Genomic DNA, 27,998 nt, shown 5'->3' with positions numbered 1-27,998 from the left:
CCTGAAATAGTCTCCAGGGTATTCCTATAGGCAGGTGTCAATAAAACGCTATCGAGTAAAACGAGTTGTGAATTATTGTGATGCCATCTTTACAAATTATGATTCCCAGGTTCACAGAGAGTTTTGTGGATATCCGCGAGAGAGAGCGCAAGGTGAAGAGAGGCAGCCGCGAGCAGGGCCGTCAGCTTATGAACAGGCACAACAACGAGGCTGGTAGACGGGTGAGTTCGAAATACGAAAAATCCACCTCCATGGTCTACCTACTAAAGAAAAAGGCTGCAAGGACTGTAGACCAGGGCAGGGCCGTAAAACGCTTCGAAAAAACCATGGAGGTTTTTGTTGAGCAGGCTCCGCTCCAGCACGTCAGTGCTATAAATTACACTGCTTTTCTATTACGGTCTTCCGAGTGTAATGTAATGTAGGTACGTGATTGTAAATAGATAACTTACAAGACAATATTTTTCGAACAATATGAAACCTGGTTAATTTTATAAAAACACTGCTATGCTAGCACATGCTATTTCACATCTTCCTGTTCTTTGATTCATTTTAAAATCTTTGGCTATTAAATTTCAACCGTCGAAAGGCGTGGTAACTTCTTTGAAGGCACACAACGCTTGCCAAAAATGATATCAAGTAAAACTGACTAAGAACTTACGTGTAAGCCTCTGCCAACGTTTACCTTTAATCACACCAAAACTACTGACATACAAAGTCTCAATTTAATATGCATCGTGTAATAATAATATACCAGCGTAAGCTCTTAAAGACAAATCCCCGTCTTACGCAGTTCAATTCATTGCTGAACACTCCTGAGCCAACAATTTAAAGATTAAGCCCTCTTCAGCCGACTTACGAGATATTAGTTCTACGGCGCTACAGCCTGTGTCTAGCAGCCATGTCATTTCATACATACCTAAGTTTCATACATAATATTTTTCTGTGAAAAAAAAACTACTGATGACATTAAATTTTACTACACAGCAGATTAAAAAATCAACCATGTAGAGGAAAGCAACGTGTAAACCTCTGAAAGTAACTAAGAATCTGTAACATTTTAAACTAATCGTCAAGTATTTCGAAGTTTTAGCTTTTGAAGTTTATCTACAGGTTTATTATTTGTCACATACCTACCTATCAGACCAAAACGTTACAGATTTTTCCCTCCAAAACACGGAATCTTCTTCCTCTCAATGTGATCGCGCGAAGTGTTGATGGCTGGCTGTTCTCTTGTAGCTATGTCGCTGCGGCGTAGCCTGTTAATACAGCTATATTTAGACATATTTAATCCCAAGTTTAATTTACTTGATCCAAAGCCTTAGCAGATGAACAGATATCACTAGTAAGATATTTTAAAATATTTTTTGTTTTATGTGAAGAAGAATTGATTGGCGTTCGTTTCTTTCGCTTCGATAGGTCAGTGCTTTGCTTTATTAGATATAAGCTGTTACATTTTTCGGTCATCAGCAAACGAAATAATTATGTGTTGCAAAACAACAATGTTTCGCTACTTTCCCTCCAGGTGGCATTACAAAATTCCACCCTGTATTGTTCTTCTATCCCACAGGCTGTTATCAAGAAGTCCACTCCCAGGTGACTTCCAAGTGCCCGTGTCTCAGTGAATTTAAGCTTTATTCGAACATATGCGAAACGTCTTAAAGTTCAAAGCCAAATGCATGGTTACCGTGGATATTAATTAGTACTTACCTACTTCTATCCACAGGCTGTGATCAAGAAGTCTCGAGTGACGTGCAAATGCCACGGCGTGTCGGGGTCGTGCAGTCTCGTCACGTGCTGGGAACAGCTGCCCACTTTCAGGGAAGTTGGTGAGTCCTCAATATCTACTTATACCGTTCGTTCGTTTAAAACTCAAAAATGTGTTCCATTTCATACTGGAATACTGAAAAAACGCTAAAAACCATGTTGAAAAACTGCTAAAAACCATTCTAAAAACCACCAGAAATAATTAAAACATACCACCAAGAGCGTTGAAAAAGCGCCATTTCTGGTGGTAAAACCACCAAGGTGGCCACTGCGTTTAATAGTCAAAATATGACGTCCACTGTTGGACAAAAGCTCTCACGGATTTCCACAACAAACCGGTCCTGTGACCTCATCTAGATGCTCCTCGTGACCTTTACCAGATCCTTAGAACGGCTGTCTAACAGCTGAAAATCAATAAGGCACCGGGTGATGGTGGAATCACACAGGTGAGCTTCTGAAAGCAAGCGGAACGCCTAGCGATGCAGACGGTTATGGAGATATGAAAGGAAGAAAATGATTTAATTTGGTGAACCATGGTACGCTATTCGTGCGATGCAGTGTTCGTTCATTCGTTTCAGCTGAATAACGACCATTGCTGGACAAAGGCCTCCCTCAAGGATTTACACAAGATCAGTCCTGCTAGCTATACCCACATCCAAGCACTTTTCCCCGACCTTCACCAGTGCTAGTAAATGCAGTGTTATGAACTCCGAAATGAGACCAGCTATGGCATACCATAATTATATTATTTTAACCATACCTACCTTGCTTGATACTTTTTAAACTAATTTAGCTTAACTTTTATGACTTACCAAAGTTACGGCACAACTACGCAGCTACGGTCCGATTAGTTCAAGCACGAATGAGCTCCAAATTCCTCTTTTTATTACTCTTTTTAATCATTTGACCTTTTAATATTTGGAAACATCATTGGGTGGTCCCATAACCATAATTTCACTGTAAGTAAAACATTTTTTCTGAAAAGAAAAAATAAACATTTTTTTTTTAAATAAAAATAGCGGGAAGTGACCATCATTTAAATAATGGCCGGCTAGTCTATGGTCCATTGTGTTCGGATACAGTGGCGAAAGTTAATGAGTGGCTATTAGACCGCTGTCAGTTCACGCTGGCACACATTTAGCATACAAAGGGACTTTGATCAATAAAAAGATTGATTAACTTTTATTAAGGCATAGCTTTGTCATTTGAGAACGTACAAGGCCGGATATTGCCAAGGACGCCGGCACCAGTGGCGAATTCATCATTTTCAATTTGCAAAAAGTGTAAATTAAATTGTTAGATCTTTTTGTACAACTAAAAGAATCGCGATCGCGATGTGAGTTAGGTACATTCATCTTTGCTTTTACTCATTTTCTTCTAAGGTTAATGTATAGGTCCTCTATTGTTGAGCATGTAGGTAAATGGGTGCGTAAACTCATAAAACTTTAACTTTTTTAGCCAAAGAAAAGGATAACTACGAAAAAATCTTTGATGAAGGTTTATTACGACAGACGCTTCGCCTTAACTACGGGCTAGTTTTAATTGCCCAAACTGATGTTTAATGACTATGATTAGTTATTAAATGGCGTTGTCATATCAATGGGTGGGTCCATTGTCCGTAGCTCCGTGTGAAAGGGATATAAATGGCCCCATTTGGACCCGTTATAAAAAGTGGTTGCCGACTAATGGAAGAGTTAAAAGACTCGCTTGGATATTGTTTTTTGGTACTTTAGTTGGCGTTGATGCTGGATTAGAGTGGGTTAAAGTTGTTTGATAATTATTTTGCTTCTTTCTATTGTATAAAAGTTACAAAATATGCTTTAAGTCGATTTTCTCGTTGAGTACTATTTCATTGTGTTATATTTTGTAACTTCTACCCTTCTACCTCTACCTTCGCACTCACAGCTTTCTGCATAACCCAGGGGTCGACTGGCTGAGAATGCTTAAATAGCATTAATTCCACCTTTTGTATGATTTTTATTGTGCAATAAAGTTTTATAATAATAATAATATTTTATTCAAATAAAATGTTACAGTAAATATCATAGTAGACTGCCTCACCATGCCAAAAGCAAAAAAAATACAATTATTGCCTTCACAGCAATGACTCAATGTCTGAACCCAAGTGACCTAGAGTTTAATTACACAACAAGGTACCTACTATGTATGAAAGATTCTGGCTTACCAAACACTTAATATTAGTGCTATTTGTTACAAAAATATACAATGTGCATTTACAAGTCATATTACTTCAACTTTCCCACAATAGCCCTAATTATTATTTACAAAACATTACACGCCATCTCGCGGGTGGCGGTGTAAATCAACACCCACGCCCATAAAGGCACGTCTAACCGAGCGCGTTTAATTTATTTATCGTAAAAAAATGCTAATGGACCTTTATTAGTGCACTAAAGTCGTAATTAAAGGTAATAATGTTGGTGTAAATTAAATGGCTTTATTAATGCCGGTGTGGAGGCGCGCTCGGCGTGTAATTATCGTAAAATCTGATTAGGCATTTACTGAAGAATGCTATTGCTTTTGGGAGTTCCTTATGGTGAACAATGAAGTCTTTATGTAGGTTTATCTATTCGTAACATTAACATTTTTGATATCACAATATTGACCCATTCTACTAAGGAGCATCAATTAACATGATCTCTGTCATCGGTCTATTGAACAGGGAGTTAGAGGTCTTCTTATACTCTATTGTTGATGAGCCACTTGTTTATAGGTCGCCTCGTCTATATTGTTTACATTGGTATAGGTACTGCCGAATCTTCGTTCCATACTTTAGACCTTTTCGAGAGCTCACGCATCGAGCTTTCCATAGGTTGCTGTTGTAGCATTTTGTATTGTTGTAATAAATAAATAAAATATGTTCGCAGGAGACTATTTAAAAGAAAAGTACGAGGGAGCGACAGAAGTGACAGTCTCCCGGCGAGGCAAGCTGAGGCTCAGTGACCCTCGGTTCGTGCTGCCCACGGCACAAGACCTGCTCTACCTCGAAGAGTCGCCCAACTACTGCGTTAGGAATGAGTCTTTGGTAAATATAATACGATAATTATAAAAGTACGAGGGAGCGACAGAGGTGACAGTCTCCCGGCGAGGCAAGCTGCGCCTCAGCAACCCGTTTATTTTAGCTTAAATGATGTTGAATTGTCTATTTTAAAATAGCTGAATGCTTCTAGTTCTAAGTTAAAGAATAAACAATCCATAATCAGGTAACACCACACTAATAATCACTAGAATTCACCGACTACGAAACGTAGTAGGTATCTTACGAAACATACAAATAAAATAATAATTTCGTTCGCAGGGCTCCCTAGGCACAGCTGGTCGTGAATGCAACAGAACCTCAGCAGGCATGGACGGCTGTGCTCTTCTGTGCTGCGGCCGCGGGTACAACACCAAGAAGATCACCATCAAAGAGCGGTGCGGTTGCAAGTTCCATTGGTGCTGTCGAGTGGAGTGCAACACTTGCGTTAAGACTGTAGAGGTGTATACTTGTAAATAGATAGTGCATTTGTGATTACTTAATTATCTAAGGAGAGTTAATTAAATTCTACTACTTTAGAATATGGTTTACATAAATTAATGTTCCTTCTTTTCACGAAATAAGTATGTTAGTGCAATACGTGTGAGGGTTTGAAATCTCAACTTTTCGCTTGGGTTGATATAAATACACCCAGAAATGCCAATAACTAGAAGTTTCAACTAATTACATAACATTACTGCGGATACCTACTGTGTAGTGAAACTGAAAATATTATTGAAATTTTACCTTAAAATAAAATTTGTATTATGTTTCCTCAGACGTCCGAAGTCCATTATGTGAGAGAGTACATCGTATTTCCTTGCGTTGTCGCTAGATGTCGCTACTTTACCGTCACGTGACCACGCCGCTAGCGCCCCCAATAGCCAAATCTGGAACTAACTCAGAAACCAGAGAGCGAGCCACCAGTTTGTGTCATTGTTCGGCTCATAAAACAATAATGAGGATATGGTCTAGCACCAGGAAGGCATTATTTGGACTTCGGACGTCTGAGGAAACATAATACAAATTTTATTTTAAGGTAAAATTTCAATATTATGTGTTCCGTTTGACGTCCGAAGTCCATTATGTGAGATCTGTTTGTTATCTTCTGGTGGCTTGCGAAATAAAAGACAACAATGTGATATTAGTAATCGTATATGTAGGAAAATGTAATGAAAGTAAACATAACAACCAATTTGCTGGCAAAAATTAACTGACCATCATTTCAGCAACATAAAGGTAAAATAAAAGTAAAGGTAGTTAATTGCGATTGATAAATAAAAATAAATACAATTTCAATTTTCTATTATTTAGAGGGTGTAAAGAATTGAGAAAGCGACTTTTCTGAAGTCACATCATTACTTCGGCCACTTTTTTCTACATCTCTGTTATAAAACTTTCTAAAAGTGTTTTCATGCCGCCAATTAGCTTTTTCTAAAATTTCATTAATAGGATATTTTTCTAAAAAATTTAGTGATGACACCGCTGACCTACAGCTACCAGGGGAAGCCTCTATTCCTGCCTCAGAAAGAGTTCGTTTTACCCAGCCACCTATGATTACCGCGGAGGCTGGCTTAACAGGTTCTCTAGTTGTGATAAATAAATTTGTTAATGAACCCCTTCTATTTTTTGAGATATCTATCAACGACCTTATCCAAAATAGAGCATTTGTATTTCTATCTGGCGAAGCATACAAAGTCCAACTTGATTGTTGATAGGATGCCGAATCTGTCTTTGAACCAAATACGGGATGCATGGTAATGGAATCTCCATTGTCTATTAAGTGATTTGTATCACAATGTAAAAGTGTCAAATCATGTACTCTACGACCCGAANTCAATAAGTTTCCGTAACGCCGTATTCAGCGATTCGTTTTGTGTCAATAGGGCATTCGATAAAGCCGCAAAACTACGTTCCATTTGAAACCATCTAATCGGAGCGAAAGGATCTTCCAAACGTCTCAACTCCTCATTTATTTTTAATTCGCAAAAACCCGGAAACGCTACGTATTTTTTCTGCACATCCGTATAACGCACCGCATTCCACTCCGTAGAATTGAATCTCTGCATACTAACAAGCTTAGAAACTCGATCGGGATCAGCTTTAGGAATCGAGGGCTCTTTAACGGAAACGTCAAGCTCCGCGATGTCGCCCACCGGAGCGGGGGTACACAAAAAGGGGGCCTCGAGCACATCGCGTGATTCCGTTCGCGGCACAGTCGACGTCACAGAGGCCGAAACACCGGGATGCATGGCAGCCTGATTCGCGTAAAATATATTGTTAACATGACTCACCAGCTGCTGGGACAGTATCTCAAACCTCCGGTCCAAGTCCCGCGTGGAGTCGCGCGAGCTGCTGCTGGCGCGGCGCCGGCGCCGCTTGGGGCGCGGCTCGTCGTCCTCGGAGCTGGAGTCGGCCGAGGAGCTGGAGCTGGGCGCGCCGGAGCGGGGCGGGCGCCGGCCCGCACTCGAGTCGCCGTCGCCGTCCGCCGACCGCAAATGTTCCCGTCCGCCGAAAGTGTCCGTCGTAGGCATGGTCGAATGATTTTCACTCATTTCACTTCACGCAACGGTATTTTGCAAAAAAAATATTAAACTTTCTACTTTTATCTCGAAAGTTAGAAAAATTATGAAAATAAAAAAATTTTGTAGGTAGAAATGAACGTTATGATTGAAAAATCTAACGACAACCGTTCGGTTCGAAAAACGACGCAACAATGACACAAACTGGTGGCTCGCTCTCTGGTTTCTGAGTTAGTTCCAGATTTGGCTATTGGGGGCGCTAGCGGCGTGGTCACGTGACGGTAAAGTAGCGACATCTAGCGACAACGCAAGGAAATACGATGTACTCTCTCACATAATGGACTTCGGACGTCAAACGGAACACATAATATGATAATGCAATAGATGCTTAATGGAGTTCTTGCCAAATTATTGTGTATTTAGTTGTTATACTATGAAAATAATATAAATTAAGAGATGTATTTTTCTGAATGTGCTCATTTAATAAGGTTAATTATTAAGGTAGAAACATAGCTATAAGCTTTTATAAAATACTCAATTTAATCACCTTAATAGATTTATCGCTTTAAAAAGGTAATTTTATTTAAATGTTCTTTATTTGAATAATAAAATTGACTTTAGTAGTTGACTCAGATTAATTCCTGGAATTCCCGATTGGGACAATTAAAAAAGAAACTTTTTTAAACCTGCTTACAAAAAAAAAAAAGAATTTAAATTTCCATTTTTTTCCGGATGAAACCCTACTTACTCATCTACCTACATTTTATTATAAAAGAGGCTTTTAAACTAACCTTACATTAATGTAGCAAATAAACTATAATTATGGTATTGTTTTAAAATTAAGCATTAGCACTAAAAGGATCCGATAATTTATTAACGTCTTAAGCTGGGTCTCCAGCGTTTGTTTTGCCCTACACAATCAACTAAACATGTCAACATTCAACAAAGTTGCCTACAAAAAACGTCGATCAAAATTGCCACGAAACCTGGTATAGTTCCAAAATACTGAACTGTCCTATCGATGACATTGACAGTGGGGCGCCACCGTCAATACCGAATCGCTGGTTCCGATTTTTGCCATGTTGGAAACCATAAAATTGAACGATGGTAGCGCCCCCCTGTCATTGAGTTTGGCGGGACAGTTCAGCGTGGGTCATCTATAATAAGAAAATTGCTAATAAAAAAAAAGTTGAATGTTGACATGTTTTTGTTGATGGTGTAGGGCAAAACATGCGCTCGCGAGACCCGGCTTTAACACTCAAAATGCGACACTGGGTTTTGCACTTATTTTTTACAAATCGTTAAAATACTGAGACGTTCTACCTAATAATCATTTTTATTCGACAAAATGAAAAGAAAACTCGTTAAAATCTATTTTTAACCAGTAAACTACAACTGTTTGATATAAAACAATGCCAAATAAAGGGTTTAAATAATGAATGTGCGTTTTATTATTTGCCAATCTGATGACCGAAATAAAATTTAAAATTACAAGTAAGTATATATAGCCTGACCAGGAACATAAAAACCCTGGCATAGAGGCGCATCAATTGCATTTGATAGTGCAACACTGAGTACAGTCGTACCTGTGTTAAATTAATAGGCTAACTTTATGTATCAGGATTCAGGATTACGGGCTAATTTAATATTTTCATAAATCAACGAAAACATATTATTATAGGTAACCTGGTTTAAATAAATTAAATGAAACCATCAATCGAGCTAGTAGGATTTATTTTATTATTCATCAATAATCAAATTCAGAACTTGAATATTCAACTGCAATGTCTGCTCATGAACGCTTCGAGTTTGTAGCGTACTTCTTTCCCAATTCCATAAAATTCAACACTTAGAAAGTGACAAAAAACTTTAAAATAGGTAGTTGAAACAAACCACAGCAAATTTTCATAGTGGACTGTACTAAACGATAAACATGTCAGTCAATTTGACAACCTTTGTTGGAAACATTATTCAATGAAAATATTGTCCGAACCCTTGGTATTTCTCTTCGACAAATACTTTAACACATTGTGAACCACTTTTCTTTCACGACTATAAAAAGATTTTAGCAATTTCATTCACAAAATCAATTGCGCACATTTAAAATAAAGTTTGTTTACACTTTGACAGCAATAGACTGACATGCAAGGTGACATGTCAATGAAGTTTTTAGTTATTGTTGCCATTAAAAGAAATTAGTACCATTAGATTTCCGCAACATGGCGAGGGTTTTTATGTTCCTGGTCAGTCTATCGTATTATCTTTGTAAAACCAAAAATCGCATGTCTCTATCCCTATCACAACATTTGCTATGATCGTTTGAACAAAGGCCTGCCACAACATTATTCTCCGCTGCAGGTAGAGAAAATTTTAATTTTAACTAAAATGCTTATTTTACTTCGAAATCTTTTGTTTTTATTTGAAATTTAACTTGTCTTTATCTAAATTACAAATCTAGAGCCATTTTCAGTTTCGTTGTTAACGAAGCGTTGAATAGCGCGCCCGGAGAGGCTTAGTTCAAACGATCATTGCAAATGTTGTGATAGGGATAGAGACATGCGATTTTTGGTTTTACGAAGGTAATACGATAGAGAATAATACAAAGTCATAAAAACCACCGGTTATAGGGGCATTTTTTGGAGAAATTTATCAAATAACCAAAAAAACACGAATTTAGAAGCAGATTTTTTTCAAAAAGTTTCATTTTTTATTATTTGTTGGCCTTTTTTGTGTATTTTATGTATTTTTTTAGTATCACCTATTATTTAGCATTATTACTGTTTTTATTTTATCAGGATATACCGCTTACTTTAAAAGTTATTACGTTTTCTTTACAATAAGTAATTGGAAGAAAAAAAAATCTATAAAAAATTAAAAAAAAATCTCAAAAAATTTCTGACCTCTTTTTTGTCGATAAAAATAGGTCTAGTTTAATCTATTTTCATATGTACACTTTAACGTGACTCACACTGTATTATACGCAGTTTTAGAAGTTATTTAATATTTAAATAAATAAATATTTTTTCCATTGAAGTGTGGTCATTGCATCGGTTATTGTCAACTTTTTAGTTAATTTATGACTATGATACATACGTATCCGAACACAAGTGTCTAGTCTATGGTCTCAAACCGGAAGCTCACCCACCCGCCATGTCAGTTTTGACAACTAAAATCATTGAAAAAAAATATTTACGTTTCTTTTCTTTCTTTGATCCTTCTTCTTGTGGGTTAAAGTTAATTTACAAGAGTTTTGGTTTGGCTTTTGAAAAGTAAGTTAAATTGTGTTTGTTTACGTCCCAAGCTGAATCCTGAAATGAACCATGGGCAAGCCTTCGACTTCTCGTCTTGTTAGTTTAATAAACCATAATTTGTAGGATTTGTTTGTACTTTTTAGTTACGTAGTTATTGTAGAGAAGCAGGTAAACAATCCTAAGTATAAATAATAGTGTTTACGGCGTAATTAAACTGATTTGCATGGCTTTCAACAGTAGCGTTGTGATTGTTCATTTACAAAATGTAAACACTCCACATGGTAAAACAAAAACTATTTTTAGAATAGAACGACCTACCCTTACTGTTTGAATTTCTTATAATTATGTATGTCAAGGCTTCCCTAAAACTTAACATTATTGGGAATTTGTCTGTTTTCACTATTCTTTTGGTTTAGTTGTAAATGAGAGTAAACTCATGACATAACTGAAACAACAATCTATTTGTAATTATGACTAATATTTTAGCCGATTTTATTGTGTACTACCCACAAGCATGATTGTATTTAGCAATTAGTGTAGATAGATTTTGTATCAATAATCTGGATAGGCATCTATTTTACACATACATCACATGATGTCCCTACTATTCCAGAAAACCAAATCAGAAGAATCAATGGCTAAGGACAATCCATTGAATGCATTGAAAAGAAAACGCGGTGCCCGGAAAAGGGTCAGAAAATCCAGGGCACAAATTAACAAACTTTTTCAGATGCTACAGAAACAAAATAATATTTCTTCAGACCCAATAGAAGATCTTTCTGAAGTATGGAACTCTACAAACAACACTGTCATCGTCCTCGATGACACCATCAAAGAAAGTCCCAGAAAGCGTAAACTATCAGAAAGTTCCGTAATAATCACAGACGTGAAAGGTCTGCAAACAAATACTGAACCATGTAATTCTGTTGAGAAAAATAACATCGAGCCAAAATCTGTAGAAACTGCGATTGACTCCGTTATTATTACAGACAATGATGTACCAAATATGAATTCTGTGAGTTACCAAAGTAAAAAGAAGAAAATTGAAGCAACTGATACAAATCCTATAGTAATTACAGATAATGAAGTGTTACATGACAACCCAGAACCATCCAGCTCAAAAACTCCCAAGAAAAAAGGCTTTGCCCCACCCATGAACTGTTCCACACCAATTTCCAAATCAAACACTAGTCTTATAAATAACAACGCTGATAGCACTCAAAATTTAAATAACAACGTAACCAAAGTGATAAATAGAGATTCGTTTTTAACAATAGATTTAACCGCAGACTCCGATTTGAGCAGATTACAATGCAATACTGTTATAGATCTCGATAATACTCAAGATTCCCAGGACTGTACTTTAGTATCGATTAGTAACGCAAGTTCTATGAGTGGAGATTCTCAGGTTACGGTCTTACATAAAAACAATTCAAGCAAAAGGATGAAAAAGTTTGTCAGTGGAATTGCAAAGCTAGATGCGTCTGAGAAAGGGAAGCTTTTGGAGTTAATCACTCAGAATATTTTTAATGGGTGCAAAGAACCTATGAGGATGAATAGGCAAAATGTAGCTAGTCCAGTGGTAGGTTACATAATTTTTATTTTTATTAATTTTTAGATTGATGTGTACTTCTGCATGTTGAAATAAAATCAGTTGTTGCAGTGGTTTAATTGTTTTTTAATCCATAAAAGTATCCAAAGTTTGCTATGTTTGGGACTAATTGGAAAAAATTAGTAGATTTGAACTGTATCTTATTTACTAAAATCGATTTTCAGACTGTAAACCAAGAAACAGAGACTGCCGAAAACACATACATCAAAGAAGTGATCCTGGGCCAGAAAAAGTCAAGGAACAGCATCGGCAGCAACATTTACAATCCAGAGAAGGACGATCGGAACAAGACCGGTCTCCGGATGGTTGTAATAGACGGTAGCAATGTCGCTATGGAGTGAGTATGTGGGCTTTAGTTCGTTGTACATCGTCTTCAAAGACGTTGGATACTGTTGAGTAAGTTACCAATGACAATTGGAGGGCTACTCATTAGATGTTACACACAATCACTACATAGTTAATTTAGGATAATAATCATCTGATTTAAAGATGAAAAAACTAAGTGGTCTGTCACATTGTGTTATAGATCATGGCTAAATGGTGAATGTTAGTTTGTGATGCACAGAAGTCTATGTCATACTATCTACCTATGATTTGGTGATAAAATTACCTACTTACTTTTGTATTATTGAATGGTTGATGATTTAATGAATTGAGACTTACCCTGCAAGAGTCCCTGATTTTTTTATATGTTGTAGGCTAAATAATGGTTTTAGTAATGAAAAATCATAAGTTTTTTTTATGCAGCCAAAGTGCCACAATGAAATCAGTGGCACATAATAATATCTCGAATGAAACCTATTTGTTAGGAGGACGAAATCCTTACCTTTACTTCTGACAGCAATGATCCAAAGCTCCCAAAAGTCAGGTGGTCATCAAACACACTGAACTTTTCCACTATCTTTGTAATTTTTCACACAATTCTTTAAAATTTTGTTCTATACACTGTATAGTTGGGTAATCGAGAATTTAAGAAGGCAACGCGTGCAAACTCACCTAACCAACCAGACTGGTTTTCCTAAAAGTACCCTCAAGTTTGGTACCTGATAACAATCTCATCTTGAACTGATAGTCCAGTAGAATTAGATTTTAAATCGGAAATAATTCCTACAAAAGATTTTATTGCTTTAATGGCTTCATTGGTTGCCCATTAAGACTCTCCTAGGTTTTCGACTTCGACGGAGTTGTGCTTAAGTGGTGGGGGCCCCCGAAAGGGGCGCTTTTTCGGTTTTCCGATTATATCGCGTAAAGGACTTACCCTATCTAAAAGTGGTCTTCCTGACGGTTGAAGGGCATTTAATCTTGCATTAAATAAGACCAAATTCATATGTTTTGGACAAACCATTCTCGTGCAAATGTTCGGCAAAGTAGAAAATATGTGTATAATTAATGACCCTCTCCACGTCCAATAGCTCGTCACCCGTAGGCTCCCAAGCCTTGTAAAGGGTCGCCTTAACCAGCGTATCCATGTGTAAACATGCAAAAAATCATAACTTTTGTAGGATAACTCCCCTAGTCTCTATTTACTGAATCATCATGGTTCTAGTGGTTTGAGAGTTCGATTCTCTCGCCCTAAGGGTCCTGGGTTCGATTCCCAAGCAATGCACATGGTGGTGTGTCCCAATTTTAGGAGTAAATATGAAACAGATTGTTGAAAAAGACAGTGTTGTTTAATGAATTAGTTTATCTATCTATGGTATAGCTAGTGTATGCAGACTTGATTCAGAAGTTCTGGGTTCGATTCCCAGACAATCCCATTATGTAGTGATCCTAGTGTTGTTAGGACATTATTTAGTTAAATCCCGTATGCCCGTTTTCACCAACAATCCCTAATTTTTAAGGACCCATATGGTCTACCCGCGAAGTGGACCTATGACCTCATAAAGGTAGCGGGAAGGCGTTGGATGCAGGCCGCTACCAACCAGCGAATGTGAAAATCATTGGGGGAGGCCTATGTTCAGCAGTGGATGTCCTGTGGCTGAAATAATGATGATGATGAGGGGTCACTTAAAAATTAGGGATTGATGGTGAAAACGGGCATTTTTTATTATTTTATTTATAAAATTAATTACGTTGATTTTCATGGCTGGCTTCCAAATCTGAACCGTCTAGTAAAGGATTTGAGAAACACCTGGATGCGACAGCACATGAACGGTCGTTGTGAAAACCTGTGGAGGAGGCCTTTGTCCAGCAGTGGACAAACGAAATGTGACAATGTGGAAATCATTGGGGGAGGCCTATGTTCAGCAGTGGACGTCCTGTGACTGAAATGATGATGATCATGAATCAATGATCACCGCTCGACTAATGTGGTGAGCCCACTGGTGACACGTAAGCATATTTAGCTTAGGGCTAACGGAAAAAATAGGAGAATAATTAGTAATTTGTATTGCACAAATTACCAATTATTCTTTTAATATACAGTCGTGGTCAACTAATTAGGGACAGATAGAATACTAAGCAATACTAAGTGTTCATATCCTATTATTGTGAGCTTCATTCAATATTACTGGCTGTTACTTTGTAAACATATTGACTATCAAGTACTCTATTTAACAGAATACAATAACAACAAAAAAACTTACTAACTTAATAAAAAATCTTAATCAAATCACATGAATCGGTAATTATGGTACGGACGGTCTGGCCACCTAATTAGGGACGGTTAAGTTTTTCCTTCTAAATTAAAAAAATAAAAAGTAATAACTTTTATTCTGTTCATTTGTAATTTCGGCGTCAATTTGAAAAGCGATATTCTTATCCTGCGAGTTAAAAACTCATCAAATTATTAAAGGTTGGGCTGAAAAAAAAGCAACAATGCGCTAAGTTATAATCAATCTTTATCAGTGTGGATGGCCATACCGGTAAATTGCAGATCATCTGAAATGTTCCATAAACATGAATCTACGATGTAGTGGCTTATTTCAAAATCATGAAACCACAGAAAGTATGCCTAGAAGGAAGTAGCCAATAAAAACAACCCCACAAGATGGATCGCAGAATGGTCACTCTCGCAAAGAGAGACCCCTTTAAGGGTTTCGTTCTGATCAAGAGCGAGATTTTTGGACCAGAACCGACTGCTGGAGTATCTGCGAGGACCGTCGGAAGGCGACTGGTGGAGGCAAAGCTTGTAGGAAGAGTTCCTCGAAAAGTTCCACTACTGAAGATGGAACACAAAGAAGCAAGATTGGCGTTTGCAAGAAAGTATGGACATTAGGCTTTTGCTCAATGGATAAATGTGCTGTTTTCTGATGAAATCAAGATAAATCTTATTTCATCCGATGACAGACAATACGTGCGACGACCTGTAAAGTCCGAAATGATACCAAAGTAAACGAAGAAGCAGGTGAAACATACAGGCGGCAAAATAAAAATCTGGGACTGTTTTTCTGGACATAGAGTGTAACCTATAAAAAGAACTGAAGTTAAACTTGAGCAATTCCAATACAAATAAATATTGGAGAAAACGATGCTATCGTATGCTGAAGAAGTCTTACCAGTCTCATGAACATTTCAACACGATAACGACCCAAAACATACCGCGTACTCTGTTTAATAATTCCTAGCGCAACAGTCAGTGACGGTACTAGATTGGCCCGAAAACAACTCAGACTTAAGCCCTATAGAGCTTATGGTATGAAACGAAGGAAAAAGTTGCAGCTCAACGTACTGGCACTAAAAATCAGCATTTCGTGGCATTTAATGGTATTTGGAATAATATTTCTTTAGAAACCTGTAATGATTTGATTGCATCCATGCCGCGCCGATGTCAAATGGTTATAACCAACAAAACCAACCATATTGGTTATAAAAATACGTTTGATGATTTTGTTTTGTATTCTATATTTATTAATGAAAACTTTTTATGTAATAAACACTTAAATAATTTCCAATTTATTTACATTTACAGTGAAAGTGTTACGTGTCCCTAATTAGTTGTCCATCCCTAGGTCAATAAATGTGTAGGTGGCAATGATTTATTTATTTTAAAAATATTGATCGCAACTAGCTAGTTTCTTTTCTGGCCTTTAAATATTTAGAATACTAGCCAAATTACTTGTTATTAATAGGCACAAGCTACAAAGCCTCGTGAAGATTTTTTTTTGGGACTGGAGAGACGGTCTTGTGTTTTAGTCATATAACGTCCCTAATTAGTTGACCACGACTGTATATATTTTTTAATCCTATTGAGGTTTGTTCAGACACTGTGTGAGACCTCATAGTATTTTTTGTGGATACGGGCGTACTTTCTCCGTCCCACTATTGGGATGAGAAAACGAAACTTTTAGGCTGGTTTTAGTGTCACGCGGACCGTCCGGTGTGGACCCGCTTTGCACGACCAATCTGTATGAACTTCTAGGGAGCGTTTTAGAGTAATACGGTCTGGAGGAACCGCTCGCATCCTAGCAGTTCATACAGATCGGCTGTGCGGAGCGATCCGCACTGACAGTCCGCGTGACACTAAAACCAGCCTTATTATTAACTCCTTGAATCTTCCAGACACGGTCGGGGCAGGTGTTTTTCCGTCAAGGGCCTCAAAATTTGCATAGATTACTTCCTGAAAAGGGGACACGCGGTGAAGGCGTTTGTTCCACGCTTCAGGTAAATGGAAAACTCCAAATATTTTACAGCAGGTAATACTTTTTAAATTTTTTGTCAACTGGTCAGTACAGCAGTGGAGTTGTATATGGAGTTGAAGTTTGAATTTTGTAGCGTAATCGCAGAAACTTGTTACTAGGTATTTTAAAATATGAAATGAAGAATAAATAAGTAAAAATACATATTAACAGGTATGTTACTCATATTGTAAGTCTATAGAAAAGTTTAGCTAACCCACTGTAACAATATGTCAATCAAATTCTAAATGCATACAATTAACACAGTTTGTTGTATACCTTTCTTAACTCTTAAGCCTTTCTAAACCTTTCTTTAGTTTGCTTTGCTCTAAGTAAGTTACTACTTAGGATTTGATCTTATAAGTAAATGCCGCTACTAACGAATCATGTCATGGTTTTATTTTCAAAACCTTGCAGTTCTATGGTAAGTGTATAATTCAAAATTCGTTCCTGTTCCTTACATTAGATGACTCATTTTATAAATTGGCTACTGATAACGCACTGTCACCAACTTTTCTGTTCTATCATAGACTATTTTCTGTTGCACATCCAATTGGTTTTTAGGCTAAAATCCGGTCATCGAGCACGTAGAATTTCGTCCAATGACCCCTGTCGCGCTCGCACACTCACTGCGGCCGCCCGTTGCAAAGTCGCGAGAGCATTATAATTACGCGCGAGCGATAAGGATGGGTAGCTTGGGGTCTCAGATCATAGAAAGAGAATAGATATGAAGTCGCGCGTAACTACAACGAGAACCAGTGTCCCCACATTTCCCCCACCACAGCTCCCACACACACATTCAACTGTGTAAAAACAAAGCGACTGAGAGTCTACGACAACATGTGCAACCGGCTTAAAAGTGCTGTGATTGGCCAGAAGGCGTGCCTTATGGCCAATCAATGGCCGCGTGACGTGACGCACACTTTGAAAAAAGCAATTAGAGAGAAGAAAGATAAAATGGAGTCGATAAGATATCGATACTTTAAATCCTGGGGGCAAGGCTCGAAATTGGTTTAAAAAATGCTTGTATGAAAACCTTTTTATTATTATACGTTATTATTATGTTCTTTAACGATTTTTGCATAAAGGAGTCAGTTCCATTTTGTATGGACGAAAAACTCAGAATCAATTATTGGGACTAAATGAAGTTACCTTATATTAATTTACCCCAACCAAAGCTCAATGTCGTTATCGATGGAGTATAGAAGTTATAGACTGACAAAGTTTGTATGAAAAGTCATGGGTTAAGTAGGTACTTGCGATTTTTACCAGTATTTACAATATTGGTAATATATTATTATTTACTTTAATAATAATAACAGGATCACTGTAATTATTATTAACTACTATCGCGCATTAACTTTTTAATTATGGCGAAATTCGTACCGCCTATGTTTATCAAAAATAATGCCTATATTAGGCTTTCAACTAGCTCTTATAGTAATTACATAGTTGACAGTTACTAATCCCTTCTACTATTGTTATTGTTTTTGTAAAAACTTAAAAATCGCAAGCAACTCATGATTTTTTCATTCAAAATTAGAAAATAGAAAATAATAATTTACTTCTATTTATCGATAATAGGAAACCGTATTAGAACACGAGCCCTGCACTATGTTACGACCGGCACATGCGGCCGTACTGTGTATTTTCACGCGTCAGTGGATATCGGAAGAAATAAAATACATTGCGCAGTAGTTACGCATGACATAAAGTGGTTGCTAACTAAATCGTCAATGTACAACGTGTTTGAATTTTTATCACCACTAATTTCGATATCGCAGTAAATGTCACGGCACTGAATACGTTCGTAAAAATGTTTAGTTTTTTTTATTTATAAGCAAAATACCAATGGATTTGCAATACTTACATGTGGTAAATGACTTCATTGTTCCTGTAGTTCTTCGTTTCACTTATGTTATTGCACGTTACGACGCATTATCCAACAATATCGGAGAACATTTCCTCAGTACGACTGAATCGCGACTAACCTGGCGTCGCGGGCGATGTTCGTTTCTGGGCATATCGCGGAGACACGCGCCTCGCCCCCGTTTCACATCTATTCCCTTCTATGATCTGAGCTTGGGGTCATTGGACGAAATTCTATGTGCTCGGCGTCGGACTTTAGATAGAAGTATTTTTTTTTTTGTATTATTCTTGGAAGTTTTATTGTACCGCTTGTTCCAACATTGTCCTGTTTTGTATACCTTTTAAAATAATAAATTAATAGGGATTTCGATTTCAGTACCCAGTCCACACTGGGTACTGAAATCCAAATTGTGTTTAGTCCATCAGACAGATAATAAAATTATATTGGACACGTATTTTTTATTTTTTTTCATAATCGAACAATTACAGTATTATATTGAGTTGAAAAGTCGCATGACGTCACTTCTAAGTAAAAATCTACCTAGGCGTGACGTCACGGCCATTTTAACTCGATGTAGCGCTGTTATTATTTAATAATGAAAGAAAAGAAAAAATAGGTATCCAATATTTTTTTATTGTCTGTCCGACGGACAAATTATAGAAATTTTGTTCACTAGCATATTACTGGCAAGTACCCAATGCTAAGGCTGAGTTGCACCACCTTTTGACCGTAACTATAGCGATAACCGGTGTTTTTGTATGGAGTTTGAGATATTTTTGACGTTTGTCAAAGTTAAAGTAAGATGGTGCAACCCAGCCTAAGGCCCAGTTTTTTGATTCATAGTTAAAATAATAGACTAAGAGCTAGTGAACGCCAGACCTACGTTATTTTATAAAGGCTGAAAGTTTGTCAGCGCATGCTCCCAACATAGCTAAGAACCATGGCCAAACATGAAGTTTGGGTCATGGTGGCTTTGGCAGACAGACGGTACTAAAGGTGTGTAAAATACCAACTTAATTACGTCAAAGTATAAAGGCTGATTTTTTGATATTTCCTTCAAAATGTTATTAGAAATGACATCATTCATTGACAGACACCTACCATGGTGGAAGCCCTTAGCCAGACACCTTAAAGTTCATGAAAATGCAGTCCTACTTACGTCATACTATAAAAGCTGAAATTTGCATAAAATGTTTGAACCATCATTTGATGAAGTTTCTTCATCAGCCAGACACTTCTGATGGTTCCTTTGCCTTGCCAGACAGCTTTTAGGGTGGCTGAAAGTGCGAACGCGAGGCACTATAAATATTGTGTACTAAAGGTGTGTAAAATACCAACTTAATTACGTCAAAGTATAAAGGCTGATTTTTTGATATTTCCTTCAAAATGTTATTAGAAATGACATCATTCATTGACAGACACCTACCATGGTGGAAGCCCTTAGCCAGACACCTTAAAGTTCATGAAAATGCAGTCCTACTTACGTCATACTATAAAAGCTGAAATTTGCATAAAATGTTTGAACCATCATTTGATGAAGTTTCTTCATCAGCCAGACACTTCTGATGGTTCCTTTGCCTTGCCAGACAGCTTTTAGGGTGGCTGAAAGTGCGAACGCGAGGCACTATAAATATTGTATTTTGTACTTTTTCTTAAGTTACTCAAGTATTTGAGTCTGTAAATCATCATTTATGTTGATGAGGTAAGTACAACTCCTTAAGGCTTAGGTAGGTAATCCCTAATTTTAAAGTGATTACCTCTGAAAGTTGCCTAGAGTAAAGTTCTTAGCAACATTAGCATTACCTATGTTAATGCTAATGTTGCTAAGAACTTTACTCTAGGCGTTTAGCAACTATTTCGAAGAGAAAAATTTTGGCACCATATTTTCCGTGTATATAAATTCTAGTGAGGATTTGGGGGTCCTAATTCAATATAGAATTGTTATAGAATTATTTGATACTATAAATTTGATTATACTATGCATAGTAATAGATATATCGTGATGGTTTCGCTGGAAGGATACTCTGCAGCACAAGTGCACAAGCAAAAGTGGTTACTTTTAATAACAAAATACGGCGAAACCTGAGACATAGTTTTTTTTTTTAAATAGGACTAGAATTTTATAGACATTTCATAGATTTATTTTAGAAACTTACACTAGTTAAATCAAAAGTAGTTCCGCCGGGGAGCATGACGTGAATTATCCTACAACTTCTAAGCGTTAAGGAGTTGTACCTCCATCAACATGGGATGACGACTAGCTGATGCAAACACCCAAATAACTTTAGAAACCACACTTTTATATACTGGTTAAAGAATTGTCCTCCAACTCTTAAGCCTTAAGGAGTTGTACTTACCTTCCATCATCAGCTCATCAACATGAGATGATGCTTTATAGACTCAAAATACTTGAGTAACTTAAGAAAAAGTACAAAAAACAATATTTATAGTGCCTCGCGTTCGCACTTTCAGCCACCCTAAAAGCTGTCTGGCAAGGCGAAGGAACCATCAGAAGTGTCTGGCCGATGAGGAAACTTCATCAAATGATAGTTCAAATATTTTATGTAAATATCAGCTTTTATAGTATGACGTAAGTAGGACTACATTTTCATGAACTTTAAGGTGTCTGGCTAAGGGCTGCCACCATGGTAGGTGTCTGTCAATGAATGACGTCATTTCTAATAACATTTTGAAGGAAATATCAAAAAATCAGCCTTTATACTTTGACGTAATTAAGTTGGTATTTTACACACCTTTAGTACCGTCTGTCTGCCAAAGCCACCATTACCCAAACTTCATGTTTGGCCATGGTTCTTAGCTATGTTGGGAGCATGCGCTGACCAACTTTCAGCCTTTATAAAATAACGTAGGTCTGGCGTTCACTAGCTCTTAGTCTATAACTAATTGTTAAATTTTGCTACTAAAGGTTCAATATTAACCAAATGTTAACTAATAGTTAAAAAATGTACTAAAAGTCGAGCTAACCATTGTTCGAAAAAAATTGGGCCTAAGGCCCAGTTTTTTGACAGATGTCAAATGACGTGGTTAAATATCAGTGGGTCTAGACAAAGTGCAATTATGATCGCAAACCAGTCGAAAAGTGGTCGAAAAGCCCCTTTTTGTATGGAATTTTGACGGATTCGTTTTTCGATTCGATCAAAAAGTGCGTTTTGTCTAGGGGGGCAGGAAAAAATGTTTTTCGAACAATGGTTAGCTTGACTTTTAGTACATTTTTTAACTATTTGTTTACATTTTGTAAACCATTAGTAGCAAAATTCAACAATTGTTATTTTAACTACGAATCAAAAAACCGGGCCTAAGTCGTGTCGCGTCGCAGGTGTAAGTTCGGCAAGAGCTCGGAGCCGCGGCTGCTGGACGAGCTGGAGCGGCGAGGTCTAGTCGTGTATACGCCCAGCCGCGAGATACAGGGCAAGCTCATCACCCCCTACGATGACAGGTGAGATATGGCGCTTCTGTTCAATGGAACATTGTGATGATGATGAATTTCACCATCAATCCCTTATTTTTAAGGGGTTATGTCTGTTTTCACCATCAATCCCTAATTTTTAAGTAACCCCTATATGATACGCATTTTGTATTCATAGGGGTCACTTAAAAAATAGGGATTGATGGTGAAAACGGGCATTATTCCACTATTCCCCGTTGACAATCCCCGTCAACGGGGATTAGTGAACTTTTCGCTCACTTATTGTTAACGTTAACGCCAATTGGAGCTTTTAAATGGGGAATAATGAACTAAAAAGTTCATTAATCCCCTTTATATTAGGATTTTATTTTATTTATTGACGTATACCAACAACATTACATACAAAGTAATTACATACATGAAAATCTTACATACCTATAGAAGTTTAGTGTGCATGCCAATAACAGGTACACACATCTTTTGCTAATAAACTTAGTTTATTTCAATTAATAAGTAGGTATGAAATACAGTCAACAGCATATCAGACCACACGTCATATTTGTTGTTATTTTGAACGTAATGGGGATTAATGAACTTTTTAAAGTTCATTATTCCCCATTATAAGTTCCAATTGGCGTTAACGGGGAATAGTGGAATAAGCCTTTTTAAGTGACCCCTATGAAAACAAAATTCCTGTTATGTGTTACTGTTACGGTTAATGTGATAAATTGAAAATTATTAATAATAACCGGTTATTATGAATAATTACCGACAGTCGCGGTAAAAGTGATAAATTAATCACATTTAACAGTGATTATTTAATAATTCAACCTTAGTAGGAAACAAATTTCATGAAAGAGAACAACATCTTGTGTACGTGCTCGTGTACAACCAAACTTTTGAACGTTTTGATATCATATATTAATATAATTTGGCATAATGAGTTTGGAATGTTTCTTGCATAATATTACTTTTCCATGATGCCCATAACATAATGTTTTGATTTAAAGTGAAAAATAGGTTAAGGTGCGGCGGGGGTGGCCACCCCTAAGCCGCCTATTTAGTTTTATACACACATAAATGACCTCATATTAATCACATTTACCAAATCATGCGGTAATTATTCATAATAACCGGCGATTATTCATAATTTTCACATTTATCACTTTGACCGTAACATTACCATAAGGAGTCACTTAAAAATTTGTAAGGGATTAATGGTGAAAACGGGCATTACCACTTTAGTAATAAAAACTACACAATCGTTGAACAGTGGAAATTCTTTCATCGTCAGTTTTCAACAAGTGTGTAACTTTATTAGTAATGGAGATACCATTTGATTGTGTACTGGATTGGATATTGTATTTTATGACAGCACATTAGACTATACGTTTTTGTTGCAATAAATTAAGATGCCTTAATGTTTAGTTTTGTGTCGTGCTCTGTAAAATCTTAAATATGTAACATCTATCACAATTGCATACATAACAACTTTACAAGAAGGTACCAAAAGTTGAGAAAGACCGAAAAATAAAAATCTCCTAACTTTGAGATTCTTACTAAAGTGAAAACATTGTTGTGTCTGAAAAGCAAGCTACTGTACAGTCGACAGCACTTCAAGCTATACATTTTCGTTGAAAAGTCGCCCGTATCGCAACTACGTAAGATACCACAGTGTTTACGTTGACGTGCTGTTGACCGTACATCCACTATCTATCTAGCATGCATGTTTTGGGACACCCTGTATAAGATACCATTTTTAGCTTGATATGTTTACAAAAAATCACCATCATTCTTCCAGGTACATCGTACAATGCGCAGCAGAGTTCGACGGCGTCATAGTGACAGGGGACAACTATCGCGACCTACTGCAAGAGAACCCGCGTTGGAGATTCGTCATAGAGAACCGGTTGCTTCCCTTCACGTGGGTCAACGATATGATCATGTTCCCACGGGACCCTTTAGGCAGGAACGGACCAACTTTGGAACAGTTTTTAAGGCACCCAGTGGCTAAGACTATTCCTAGTATAGTGCTGTGAATCCCAAATATGCTGACAATATGGATTGTTACAAGTTTTAGAGTTGATTGGTCAAATTGTTTTATTTTATATTGATTGGGAATCCGTCATTTTATTGTCTAACTGACCTATGAAGGGTTAAAGAATTTTATTATGTTACCTACTAAACCGTATAGTGAATTTTCGTTTAATTGAAATATCTGAAATGAAGATTTGAAAATACATTGTATGTAAACCAAAAATTGTAGTGTGTACATTTGTGATGTTTATAAATAAGGCTTATGAAATGTCGCTCATACATAGTTCAGTGTACAACTGATTAAACAATATTACATGAATCTTAATTCTAAATACTTTGAGCTTCATTTCAAAATAATGGCATAAATCAGCGTTCAATAAATAGTTGTGACTCAATGACTGTGAAAGGAAATGTCCATGACGATTTCTTTCCCGATGAAATATGACAATAGCGTCTCCTTCTACTGTCGACTCACTTCTCCAGGAATACACTGCCATTTTTATAATGCATTTTGTACCTTAAAATTAAATTGTCTGCGTACCTTCACATCTCCAGTGAGAAGAAACAGTATGTTTTTGTAAAAAGATGCAATTTTATTTTTGAAAGTAACTGGACCGACTCTTTTAAATGTAATGGAACGTAGAAGTTTACGGTCTAAAATCATAGTCAAGTTGGCGTCAATACTAATTGAAAGAAATTCACGGTCAGTTTAAATTCGTTACCAATTTCAAAAACAGTCAAAGATTTGAAAATGTAAATATTTTATGTTTTTAGTTACTTATTTCCAAAGCAAGGGACTTATTATAAAATGCTAGGGTTTTTTTTTATAATTGTGAAAATAAGAGAAACTGCATTTGCTATGTTAGTTACCCAGTCACTCTCACTGGTAATAATATTTCAAATCATTGTTTCTTAGAATATTTAAATTTTGAATTAATTTAAGTATTTAATTAAAAAGTATTTGATTAAATTTCACATTGAATTGTGATATTTTTAATAATATTGTCAGTTCAATGAATAATCTACATACATAATATGGATATTGAAAACATATCTCTAAGTAGTTGATGAGTGTGTATTTTTTATGATAAAAAATACACTTCATTGAATTACTCCGTTTCTTTTAAAATATTATGTCATTCTTTAGAGTAACAATAATAAACAAACTTTTTGTAAATTATGATAATGTAATGCTTATTTAAGTTTCAAGACAGCTACTTGTGTGGTGAAATTTTAGTTCAAAAAATAGTCATTTTGGTTAAAAATTGAGAGAAAATACTTGATCTGATTTTATTTTCTCTAAAAATTTAAACTTACCTCTCGCAATTTGTTAAAAGATATTTATTTTTATAAATAAAAATATTTTACGAAAGTTTTTATCTTTCATTTCATACCTACACTCCACAACATACACACATTAAACCATACAGAAGAAAATAAAAACACGATATAATTAATGACTGTTTATTATAATAAAATGGTTTACTTTGCATCAGCTCGTTCAAACCATCCAAATACATCATGCATAGAAAACAAAAGTTTGGGATTTACATTATACATACATACCTAGATAATTGTGCATCAAAAAGGTAACTTCGCTTGAAAAGTTGTGTTGAAATATTGTGCAACAAAACTTGTAACATTTAAAATTCAAAAATAATCAAAAACATTTAAAGTATTATAACAAACAATTTATCATAATTCAAAAGCATAAATTATTTAAAAATATTGAATTATAGTTGATATTGTATACATTAATGTCTTAGTACAAAATCACATTCAATATTTTAGCTTACCTACTTACATTACACTTACAACTAAAAGTGCACTTACAATAAAACAATTGGCATTCATTGTATTTACTAACAAGCGAGTAAAATATATTTGCTTTGATATTTCATGCAATACGCCACAGACTTGCGATTCTTGTTACATACTTGAACGAACATGCCAAATAAAGTACCTACCATTTCAAAAAATGCATAACGAGAGGGGACCACGTTTCGCTAAACGTAGAATTATCTGACCTAGTTTACCCGCCTAGCTGGTATTTAACCCAGAATGAGTCAAAGACACAACTTGAAAACAAATTAGTGGAAACGAGAGCACTACAAAAAGTCGCATGTCTGTAGCAAATTACAATAATGCTTACATAATATAATACAACAATTAACTCCTTATCATAATCTCACTTTCCTTACGCCAAGCTCTGCTTACTTTCACTACAGTCTTGGATTAAGCTATTTGTGCGTTGACCAGCAAAATAGACAAAATAAAAAAATCAGAACTCTTCCAATAAAAATAAGTTTATAACCTCAGAGGTTTGGTTGCCATTAAACAAAAAAAAACAGGCAACATCTAAAAGAAGTTAGAAAAAAAAGACATGCAGCATGCTCTGTAATGTCCATAGAAGATATTCAAATCGCATGCAAAACTGTAGGTTACATTGTATTTGATTAATTCTTCTAGAATTTTGTACAGGTGCTATTTGAAAGTATTGTTGCGTTGTAGTTTTCAAAACCGGGCTACATATTGCTACTGTACTAAGTAGTTTAGCTAAATAACTATTTTGGTATAGTCCTGTATGATAATATTACATAATAAGCAGGTTAAATATTACAAGATTATGTTTTGGCACTACTGCTAAATAGCATACATTTTGGGATCTAGTTCTATTGCTTTTAGAATGGAACTGCAAGTTAAAACCATAAAGTTAATATTCCTTGAAGGAATATTAACTTTATGGTTAAAACTAGTTTTAGGTAGCCTACAGCTTATTATTATGAGAAAAACAATTTACCGACCAATTTCAAAAATACACATCTTCTAACCAATTTATATGCAATCCAAAAATATTTTTCGCAACCCACTTCGTACAATCGTACTCATTTATCAAGGCATTCCGTTACACAAAATAGAGTGTAAGATATAGTTTGGCAAAATATTTAATTAGAATTTCTGAAAATCATTACATTTTTTTACTTCTCAATGTATAGTCGCTAACACATTGGACTACATTACAAAAGAGCATTATTATTAATATTCTGGATGCCTCAATATTTAGCTTAAAGTATAGTTTTTCGTACAACACTGTTTCTAAAACTTTTTTGAAAAAGCATTTAACATTTGCCAAACTATCCCTTACATCCTTTATAATAAATTTTGATTAATTTCCATAATATTATAAAATGTTTACAAATAATTCGCCCAGCTATTGAATAATAGCTACGTGTGTGTGATAAAATTGATAATTTATTGTAAGATACAATAGTGTCAATTTAAATAAGAAAAGAACAAGAGAGGGATTATCAAAACTTCGATTTCGTTCAAAATAGTTTGAATCACCTCCCTTGCATTGAAAATGGAATTTAATTGTGATACTTATACGTCTTGTGGAAAACCTTGGGGGAGGCCTTTGTCCAGCAGTGGACGTCATTTGGCTGAAACGAACGAACGAACTTATACGTCTAACGCTATATTCAGTTAGTGCCTGAGATATGGGAGCTGGAGTGGCAGTAGTGGCACGAGAGGAGTGGCGTTGACATATTTTTTATGCAAAACAAGGCAGGTATTTGACCTCAATCGCACCTGATGTTAAGTGGGATGCAGTCTAGGATGGTACATATCTGCCCTGCAAGTGCCTATTCACTCTCGCCTTGCAAAGGCCCGGATTATAGTCTTCGGGAAAGACAGTATTATGACGTGACAGAGCATACAAATCTGAAGTCGTTTGACGTCAATAAAAACACCCTCCTGTGCCCCGATTCCGCAAATTTTTAACGTCTCTAATACATTGGCGCTTCTTCACCAGTTGCGCTCCGTTTCTCATTCCAGCTGAGGTGCAAATTCGGTATCGCGGTAA

At 36.2% G+C, this 27,998-nt stretch overlaps 2 protein-coding genes across 5 annotated transcripts; both read left to right on the top strand.

The window, feature by feature from the left end:
- Positions 1 to 52: 52 nt before the first annotated feature.
- On the top strand, positions 53 to 6,630 carry LOC114359230 (protein Wnt-5b-like). Its single transcript, XM_028313528.1, has 4 exons — positions 53 to 221; positions 1,724 to 1,826; positions 4,653 to 4,810; positions 5,084 to 6,630. Exons 1-4 carry the CDS (start codon positions 81 to 83, stop codon positions 5,279 to 5,281), a joined length of 600 nt encoding a protein of 199 aa, XP_028169329.1. The 5' UTR covers positions 53 to 80; the 3' UTR covers positions 5,282 to 6,630.
- A 3,827-nt stretch (positions 6,631 to 10,457) lies between these two features.
- LOC114359203 (NEDD4-binding protein 1) lies at positions 10,458 to 25,392 on the top strand. Of its 4 annotated transcripts, none has more exons than XM_028313494.1 (6): positions 10,458 to 10,742; positions 11,188 to 12,156; positions 12,351 to 12,523; positions 16,687 to 16,788; positions 22,010 to 22,129; positions 23,901 to 25,392. In XM_028313494.1, exons 2-6 carry the CDS (start codon positions 11,209 to 11,211, stop codon positions 24,136 to 24,138), a joined length of 1,581 nt encoding a protein of 526 aa, XP_028169295.1. In that variant the 5' UTR covers positions 10,458 to 10,742; positions 11,188 to 11,208; the 3' UTR covers positions 24,139 to 25,392. The 4 variants fall into 4 exon arrangements, with proteins under 4 accessions (XP_028169295.1, XP_028169294.1, XP_028169293.1 ...); XM_028313493.1 differs by having other exon boundaries at positions 10,459 to 10,592; XM_028313492.1 differs by having other exon boundaries at positions 10,583 to 10,670; positions 11,188 to 12,141.
- The last annotated feature ends 2,606 nt before the right edge of the window (positions 25,393 to 27,998 follow it).

The sequence above is a fragment of the Ostrinia furnacalis genome, unplaced genomic scaffold (genome assembly GCF_004193835.3).
Source record: "Ostrinia furnacalis isolate ACB-3 unplaced genomic scaffold, ASM419383v2 OfSCF4245, whole genome shotgun sequence".
In the NCBI taxonomy this organism is placed as follows: Eukaryota; Metazoa; Arthropoda; class Insecta; order Lepidoptera; family Crambidae; genus Ostrinia; species Ostrinia furnacalis.
This window is presented reverse-complemented; position numbering and strand designations above follow the sequence as displayed.